Source organism: Oryzias latipes, chromosome 16 (assembly GCF_002234675.1).
Source record: "Oryzias latipes chromosome 16, ASM223467v1".
NCBI lineage: Eukaryota > Metazoa > Chordata > Actinopteri > Beloniformes > Adrianichthyidae > Oryzias > Oryzias latipes.
In genome coordinates, this window is record NC_019874.2 from 25,032,329 (window position 1) to 25,041,419 (window position 9,091).

The window sequence follows — 9,091 nt, forward strand, 5'->3', positions numbered from 1 at the left end:
CAATTTTGGAGTGTGGACCAAAATCCTGTGTGTGTGTGGGGGTGTGTGTGTGTGTGTGGGTGTGTGTGTGTGGGTGTGTGGGGGTGTGTGGGTGTGTGTGTGTTTGTGTGTGTGTGTGTGTGTGTGTGTGTGTGTGTAGGTGTGTGTGTGTGTGTGTGTGACCATGACCACACCCAAGCTACACTGACTGAAAGAAAGTGTGAGCTTCAGCATGTTTCATTGACCACAGCAGTACTGCAAGCCTTTGCACATCCACAGTTCCAGAACGCCTGGTAGAACAACAGCCAAGAGCTGTGGGGAAGCGGCCTCACACCCCAGACCATGCACTGTCGTCTGTCCCACAGAGACCACCCCCTTCCCTCCTCGTCCCTGACTCCCCAAAAACACTCCCATTGTTTTTAAGTGGATCACGTGGGCTTATGCTCTTCAGCTCAAGTGCATTTGTTATGTGGTGATTGTTTAAAGGATTTTGCCTCCATCAACAGAAAAGTGGAGAGGATAACCTTTTGGAATTCAGCCTAGGGTTTTCTCTTTGACGTTTTGCTCGCTCCGGGCTCTTGCACTTTCTCTCACTTTCCCTGGGGAAAGGCTGAAACTTAAGAGATTTATCCTGAAGAATTCAGGTAAGGTCACATGGGTTGACTCTTTTTTTTGGTTTTTTCTTAGATTCATCAGTAGCTGTGGTAAAAACTCATCTCATTGAGTCCAAATTGAGCTCTGAAGGTCTTCATTGTGAACTTCAGCCGCACACCTTCATCTCACTGAAAAGGCTTCAACTTTCAGAGAAACAGGTTTATTTCTTAAAATGCTTGACATAAATGCTTAGGTTATTTATAGACTTACTTTTTTTGTTTGAAGCTTTATTTAAATTTTGCGAATTTTAAAATGCCAATAATTACATAAATCCCAATTTTCAAAACATTAATTTATTTTAGAACTTTAAAATACCAGTGCATTTTATATATATCTAAACTGATTTTGCATTTAGTGATTTTCAGAACCTGTAGAATAAAAAACTAAAATATTCTTCTATCTTTTTTTCCTTTTGCACAGTCCAAACAAACTTAACTGGCCTCATAGTGACACCATGTACAGCTTTATGGGAGGGGGCCTGTTCTGTGCCATTGTGGGGAACATCTTGCTGGTGGTCTCCACAGCTACAGACTACTGGATGCAATACCGTCTGTCTGGCAGCTTTGCCCATCAGGGTCTGTGGAGATACTGCATGTCTGGGAAGTGCTACATGCAGAATGACAGCATTGGTAAGGCAGGGGGGTATACATGTACACATGTCGGATCAGAAATATACTGCACACCTGAGTCCATTCAGCATCACCAGAACCAGAACAGTCATTTAATGCTTTTTGTGCTTCAGCATATTGCTGTTTTAATAATAATTTAGTCATTATAACGCCACAGATTTTTTATTCTGTATTCTGTGTTTATAGACTAAATCTTATACTCCTCTTGTTCATCATTTTGTTGACTTTTTTGTTTTATTTGTCCTCTTCAGCCTACTGGAATGCCACTCGTGCCTTTATGATCCTGTCTGCCATGTCTTGCTTCGCTGGCATCATTGCAGGAATCCTCTCCTTCGCTCACTTCTCTGCTTTTGAGCGGTTCAATCGCTCGTTCGCTGCAGGGATCATGTTTTTTGTTTCAAGTGAGTCACAGATGCATACACATATGTAGAAAGCTCAGAAATTATTGGCCAGTGCTTAATATTAAACAATGCAACAGATTTATTAGTAAAATGAACTTTTTTGGACTTAAAATTTTATTGTTTTTCCTTCCATCCTGAAAACTGCAGCTCTCTTTGTGTTGCTTGCAATGGCCATTTACACGGGAGTGACCGTCAACTTCCTGGGCAAGCGTTTTGGAGACTGGCGTTTCTCCTGGTCGTACATACTAGGCTGGGTGGCACTACTCATGACCTTTTTTGCAGGTTGGTACATGTATGCAAGCTAGCATAAAACATAAAGTTTAAACAAAATTCTGCCATTAAAACATTAAAATGAATATAAAAAAACATAGTTTTTACACATCAAATATTTATCTTTAGATAACTATGAAATTGCAAAATTATTGGTGAAAATCTTATAAAAGGAATTGATAAATTTTGCTAATTTACCTCACAGGTTTTCTTTGTAAACATGTTTTTAGGCTGTCATTACAACAGTGCCTTTTAAATTCTGACATTTGTTGTTATTTTTCAGGTATTTTCTACATGTGCGCCTACAGAATGCATGAGTGCAGAAGAGTGGCAGGCCCACGCTAAACGGAAGTACATAACATTAAAAAAAAAATCTAATTATACCAGCATAATAAAAAAAACATGGAAATATGTAAATTTAACAGACATGTCTTGTGGTTTTTATGAAAAGCCAACAATTACAGATCGGTTCCTTTAAATAGAATGCATCAAATAAAACATTTTATCCACATAAAAGGTTACATCTGTTTTATTTGGAGCTGGGATCCTGGCTTTGCAGCTTCACAAGATTCATCCTAAGCTTCTTGAAAATGGATGCTTTGATGGTAAAGCGGAAGATGGAGGAGGAGAAGTAAAAAATGAAGGGATCTATGCAAGAGTTGAAGGCAAGCAGCAGCAGTGTGTAGTGCCTCCATTTTGGGCTCTCCCCCAGGAAGTAACCCACCAGATGGGAAGAATTGTATGGCACAACGCAAATGAGAAACACAGCAAGAGTCCCCAAGGCCATGCCGATGGCCTTCTTTTTCTTTTTCCAGGGTATTCTGGGCCGGCTGTAAAGAGTCACGATCATGCTCAAGTAGCAGTAAATACAAACCAAAAGGGGCAGAAGACACAGCACAAAGAAAAATTCCAAACGCACAGGGAGGAGGACTTTCAGCTGATTTGGATTGAAGTTTTCATAGCAAATTGTAGAGTTTTTGCTGGACAGAGATGGATGATGTATGGTAATAAAAACGATGCTGCAGTGGGCTGAAGAGATCACCCAGATAACAACACTAGCAATAACTGGGTAAATGGGTTTTTTAATCTTTGTAGCAGCGATAGGGAACACCACTGCTATGTAGCGGACCACGCTGACTGCCATGAGCAGCAAAGAGCTGGTGTAGATCGTGGAGAAGTACGTGAAGGAGACAATGGAGCACAGGAAGGGGGGCAGCTTCCACGTCATCCCTGAAGCTGCCTCGTGCATCTTAAGGGGGGCGGTGATCAGGAAGAGGAGGTCTGAGATGGTCAGATTCAGAAGCAGGATGTCTGTTGGAAGTGGCTTTGAGTGGACCTTGATGCTAAAAGCATAGAGTGCCAGAAGGTTGGCAGGGCACCCGATTAGAAAAGAAATTATGTAAACTGAAAGAATAACCTCACTTTTCACCACTAGATCCATTGTAAACCTGATGGAAAATAAGGAAAAATAACCATCAATTTAAATGTTTAGCAAGAAATTTAAATAATTTGACAGAAATAACCTAAATTTCCACACTAAAATTAAAACGTAATTCAACCATCTCTAACTTTACAGTGTAATATCATAAAAAAACCCAGTATTTTGGAGTTAACTCCTTTTGAATTTTAAAGGTCAGCGTTACTTCTAAACATAAAAAGTGTATTTTCTTTCCTGCAAAAAGAATAGACATTTACTCACCTGCTGCAGCACGATTCCTAAAGTCTCCTTTCAAGTGAAAAATAGTAGGAAAAGTTAAAAACCAAAAGGCGTTTTCACTGCTTCTTATCAAAGGAGCAGATGTAAAATGAGGAACAGAGGGAGTTGTGTACTTGGTGGATGGTGTCATTGTATCAATTCCTCAGTGGTCTCATAAATTGACTTAACAACAGCTGGTTAATATTAACTAAAATGCAAATCTGAGGTTGGTTTCAATTCCGGTAAAAAGACTTTCATCCGTAGTGTAAAACATTCTCTGCTTGATCTTGATATTTTTGTTCTTTCGTATCAAAAACTGCATTTTCTTCAAGGTTAGGGTTAAAACTCTCGCTTATGTCATTTTATCAGCGTGTCATCAAATGTCGAAATTAACATTACAACAGACACTGTGGTTTTCACTGCAGGTCTATATGTGACCTTTAGTCTACAGAGAAATGTATGGTTGCCTGGCTTTGGCTCACTTTATTTTCTATTTCCCTACATTAGCATCTGTCAACACTGCAACCTAAAAACCCCTTCATTTCCCAAAAGCTGCTGCACAAATTAGTTTAGGAATGCTGCGAAAAGGCACATCTGTAAAAAGGAAACTCAGATACTATTGTTATTAAGTGGGATAAAAAGATAAATATCTAAATGACAAAATACCTAGTTAGAATATGACACTTTTAACACTCAAGGAAAGAAAATAGGAAAATATTTGACCACTGTGCTTTCCCCTATCCACTTCAAAAACAAAGATCATTTCATAACATGTAACAATAACAATAAGATGTGAATCATTTTAGCTCCACAACATGACTCTAAACGTCATCTGTTCTAAACTAGAAAATGCATTGTAGTATTTATTCGATTTTCTTCCTATAATGTTTTTGACCAGTTACTATTTTGTAATAAAAAAGGCTGCAAAAGCTGCAGCTACTGCAGCTGTTTTTGATTTGTGTATTTGTTGATCACAAATTCTGCAGTTTGTCTGACAGATCTGCAATGTTCACAGAAAGACCTTCAGCAGGGAGAGACACATATATGCAAAAATAGAACTCAGGAAGCCACAATGTAGGATTTTTAAAGAATTTATAATAAGTATTTGATCAATTACAAAAGTTCACCTTAAAACATGATGTTTCCAAACTCATGCTTCACAGTGGATACAAAGTTCCTGGATCAGCATTCTTCACTCGACAAACACAGCCAGCTGCAATTCTACCAAAGATTTTAATTTTGGTCTTATGATCACATGAAGTTCTCCTGATCCTCCTCTGGATCATCCAGATTGTCTCTGTAGAACTTAAGACATGTGCTGGCTTGAGAAGGGGGACCTTTAAATGATTTACTTTTTCTTTATTTTGGTATATTTCCTTTTCATTAGGTTAAAAAGCAAAATGATATGTTAAGATTTGTTCAATTTTCATCAAATGTCTCAAACCAGAGCATAGAATCGAGTCAAGAAATTTCTGGTTACAGCTTGTTGGTTGTCAAACAAAGTTGGTGCAGTTTGAAAAAGCCTGGGTAAATAATTTGTTATTTGGTAATAATCATGTTTTAAGAAAACATATGATACTTAGGTGTAAAAATGTATTTTTATTATAAAAATAATAAAAGAGCAGAGACCACCACAAAACTCAATAATCCAACAATCAACATCAAATTAACAGAAAGTAACTCCTGAAGAGGAGTATGTCACAAATTTAAAGAAAATGTTTGAAGCTGACATGTGTATATGCAACAGGTGTGATCATTGAAAAACCAAGTGACTTCACACATTTGAGAGCAGATGTCACAGAGGCATCTTTTTCCCAGCTTGTCTGCAAAAATTGTTCCTGAAAAATGAAGTGATGCCACGCTGCATGCAGCCTCAGATAGAGGATTCTAACAGTCTGACCACTATAAATCGGTTCAGTTCTGGATAGATTCATATGAACCTGAGGGCTCTCTTTAGTGATGCATGTACCCTTTATATCTTTTCTGATAAAGGAGCAGAGGATCAGGATAGAAAGGAGGGCAGACAAGAAGAAGGGTTTTTTTAAGAATGTGTCTTGAAAAAAACCCATCATGCAGATGAAACTCTAATTTGCTGAGTTGTAAGTTTGAACAGTTCATTTATGGAGTTTGCGGTTAATAAATCATCTTTTTTTTAAATAGCATAATGCTAAAGGGCATAGAGTCTCTACAGTAAACCGCACTTTAATGCAGCGGCTCACCCTAAACAGAAGTAAAAACCAGCAAGTAGAGCGAGATGATTAGTAAGTGCACAAAGAAGCAGAACTAGCGAGTGGAAAATCGTGAAGTTAGTTCTGTGGCTTCAGTCTTCTCGTCTTTAGTTTTATTTATTTATTTTCTTACAAATGTAATTCGACTCAGAGACAGAAGCAGATACGCAGTCATACAAAAGCAAATAAAGCAAACTATCAACATCAATGGTTCAACTTCTTAGGTAGAAATCAGCTGCAATCAAGCAATTGTGTAATCCCTCTGAAATTCTTAAACTCAACAAGTGACAGATGTTTATAATACATTTTCTGGAGCCTATCCCAGCTACTGTTGGGCGAAGGCAGGGTACGCGCTGACAGGCCGCTAGTTTGTTGAAGGGCCACACAACCACAGACACTCAAACGCAAACCTAGGGGAAATGACAATTAACCTAGGAAACATGTTTTTGGCCTGTCAGAGAACATGCAAAGTCCACACAGAAAGGCTGGTATTTAAACCAGTGCTCACTGTGGAGAGAGGGTGCTAACCAATTGATTTTTAAATTTAGACTCCAAATCTTCAGAAAACATGTCATCTGTTTATTAGAGATAATTAACTATTTCTTTGGAGTTACTTTGGCAATAATTTAGAAATAATGTTTCTTTAGGAAATTCTTTAATATTTCCAGCTTTTAATCAAGTTAAAACTGATGCTTGTTGAAACCATCTTGATCTAAAGCAAATCAAAAAAGAGGTTAATGGTGAGTTTTTTCTATCAATTGCTCCTTTGTGTCAGAGGAGTGTTCTACTCCAGGCCTAAACATCTCCTTTGTTTCTATGCCATTTTATCATTCTTGCTTTTAAATTGAACCTCTGCATACACAAGTCCCATCTCGATGGCATTTTGTACAAAATTCTGCCCGATATCCTCGACCACAAACCTTTCCTCTGTCTCACAGGTGCTAACGTCTCCATATTTTCTTCCTGCCTTGCTGTTCCTTTTGGTCTTAAAAATGATGCTGGAGTAAGTCACGTCTTCCTGATCCTTTCCTGGAATTACACTGGGTCCTTCAGTTGCAGCTGAACTTGGAGAGTTATCACTGATTTGCTGAGAGTCATTTAGAGGATGAGCAGCATCTTCTTCTCCCAGCTCCATGGTGTTGTCATAAATGTTTTCTTCTGCTGTTGCCTGCATTAGAAAATTATTAGATAAAGGAAAGTCATCAGTTAAGCTTTGAATGCAGTTAAATGTAAACACATAACCTCCAGAAACTGAACAGGAAGTCTGTGAGGCTCAGAGATGAGTTCAAAGTTCATCTTCCTCCTTACCAACGTTCTGAGTTTCTGACGCTTATTGAGGAACCTGAAAACACAGCAGAGCATCTGTCATGTGCTAGCATGACTTCCTGTTAGTCCAAAGATTTAACAAACTAGATGATGAATGAACATCTTCAATGTCAAAAAAGGTGCTAATAAAGTTTTGGTCAAATTTCCTGACAACAACTTTCATTGCTATCATTCTCCCCAAACATGAGACTAAAGTAAAAGAAGATCACCAACCTGATAACAAACAGCAAAACACACAGGAGAACCAGTGAAGCAACAGTTACTGGAACAATCAGAAGCAGCGGCACTTCATCTGAAACACAAATTATAATTAAAAATGATAAATATTCTTTCACATCCTGACATTCTGATGTTGTCCATTTTGCTAAGATGTTTTTTTTTTGTTGTAAATCAAAGAAGATTTACATATAAATGTTAGTTTTTCCATCATCCATTAAAGCAGCTTCTTTAGAGCCCTGCATGAAAATGTCTTCTATGAAAAGGAAGAAAACAAGATTACTATTTATTTATGTGCTTTAAAGCTATTGTAATATTTAAAAAACAATATTACTACTAACATACTTTTAAAAATTATCTCATTATTGACACTTTTTCCAAAAACATTTTACAGAGAGAGGCTACGTTTTGTCTTAATAAGGTAACATTTAATTAATTCTACAGTTTTCTGAAGCCAAGAATGATTTTCAATTAAGTTTTGTTTAAAAATATATATTTAATGATCCCCAAAATGCTTTTTATTTGTTAGTTTAAAAGAAAATCTTTCGCCTGGGTGAAAAATTCCTTTTTCCCACAAATGTTTTGTATTTTTATCATTGAGTTTGTTTGAAATATTGTGATGTATACGGTTGACTCACCCGGAGTCTTTAGGTCGTTTAAACTAAACTGATGTTCAGTTGATCCCAGAGAGTTCAAACTGGAGCAGATCAATGCAGAAAAAAACCTTTTGTGTGACAGACTCAGAATGATGCTGCTTCTCAGATATGTACTGTTTGGAGAGTCTGTGTTGATTTCAATGGTGTCAGACTGATTGATTGTTTTTCCATTCAAAGACCAGCTCAAAGTGGGAGCAGGGTTCCCCTCAGTTTCACAGGAACAGTTGATCTGGTTTCCAGCTTTTTTACAATTAGAGAAAGGTCGGATCCATGGTGGAACTAAAATGACAGCAGAGGGTCAGCTATCAACACTGTCAAATAAAAGGACAACATATTAACATGTTGTATTACAAACATTGAATATCTGATCTTATTATCCTTGCAGAGAAACTGTATTGTGATGTTTTCTGACGTTTGTCTCCTTATTCAACATACATGATTTTCTAGTCAGCTACTATTGTGAAAACTTTCAGACCGCTTCCATGAATGTTTGAATGGTTCATCTACCAAAGCTAGAAAGTCAACGCAGTGTCTCTTAGTGACACATTGGAGTAACAGCATCAAGCTAACTAACAATAAGCTTGTTTCCATTGTCTGTATGAGTAGTTAAAGGACAAATGATGACAGAATATTTGTTTATGGTGTGAAAGTGATCATGTTATGAATTCATGTTGTGATGTTTAAAACTCTTCCTTGTCCAATCAGAGTCTCCTGTCTTCCAGTCAGTCCTTCTGGTCCAGCAGCAGAAGGACTGACTGAAACTCTGGTGTCTTTAGGGGAATCTTCCAATTTGTTTTTTAAATATTTTAAAATTATAAATATTTTCGGCATTAAAATGCAATAGTTATGTTTACAATAAATAAATAACATCTACATCACAGAAACATACATTTGACTGCAGCTGTTAAAGACGAGTTAACAGATACATTAGATTCTCCATGTTTCCAGTAGACAGCTGTGCATGTTATTCTCTTTCCATGATGGAGGTGTGAAGCAGTGAAGTTAAGAACAGAGATCTGGACTTTGGTTTGGTCCT

At 37.5% G+C, this 9,091-nt stretch overlaps 2 protein-coding genes across 2 annotated transcripts; one reads left to right on the plus strand and one right to left on the minus strand.

The window, feature by feature from the left end:
* Positions 1-269: 269 nt before the first annotated feature.
* Positions 270-2,355, plus strand: LOC101158477 (lens fiber membrane intrinsic protein). The gene is made up of 5 exons (XM_004078319.4): positions 270-623; positions 1,054-1,262; positions 1,514-1,663; positions 1,811-1,945; positions 2,217-2,355. Exons 2-5 carry the CDS (start codon positions 1,088-1,090, stop codon positions 2,276-2,278), a joined length of 522 nt encoding a protein of 173 aa, XP_004078367.1. The 5' UTR covers positions 270-623; positions 1,054-1,087; the 3' UTR covers positions 2,279-2,355.
* Positions 2,356-2,446: 91 nt separating this feature from the next.
* LOC101170704 (free fatty acid receptor 2-like) lies at positions 2,447-3,849 on the minus strand. Its single transcript, XM_020710328.2, has 2 exons — positions 3,633-3,849; positions 2,447-3,381 (listed from the first exon to the last, which is right to left on the minus strand). The coding sequence occupies exon 2, from the start codon at positions 3,372-3,374 to the stop codon at positions 2,463-2,465; it is 912 nt and encodes a 303-aa protein (XP_020565987.1). The 5' UTR covers positions 3,375-3,381; positions 3,633-3,849; the 3' UTR covers positions 2,447-2,462.
* Positions 3,850-9,091: the final 5,242 nt, after the last annotated feature.

What these genes read in the sequence shown, in the direction of transcription:
- LOC101158477 (XM_004078319.4), top strand. Translation starts at nt 1,088, where the DNA reads ATGTACAGCTTTATGGGAGGGGGCCTGTTCTGTGCCATTGTGGGGAAC. An exon ending in CATGCAGAATGACAGCATTG is followed by an intron (nt 1,263 to 1,513) that starts GTAAGGCAGGGG and finishes TGTCCTCTTCAG; the next exon opens with CCTACTGGAATGCCACTCGT. An exon ending in GATCATGTTTTTTGTTTCAA is followed by an intron (nt 1,664 to 1,810) that starts GTGAGTCACAGA and finishes TGAAAACTGCAG; the next exon opens with CTCTCTTTGTGTTGCTTGCA.
- LOC101170704 (XM_020710328.2), bottom strand. Translation starts at nt 3,374, where the DNA reads ATGGATCTAGTGGTGAAAAGTGAGGTTATTCTTTCAGTTTACATAATT.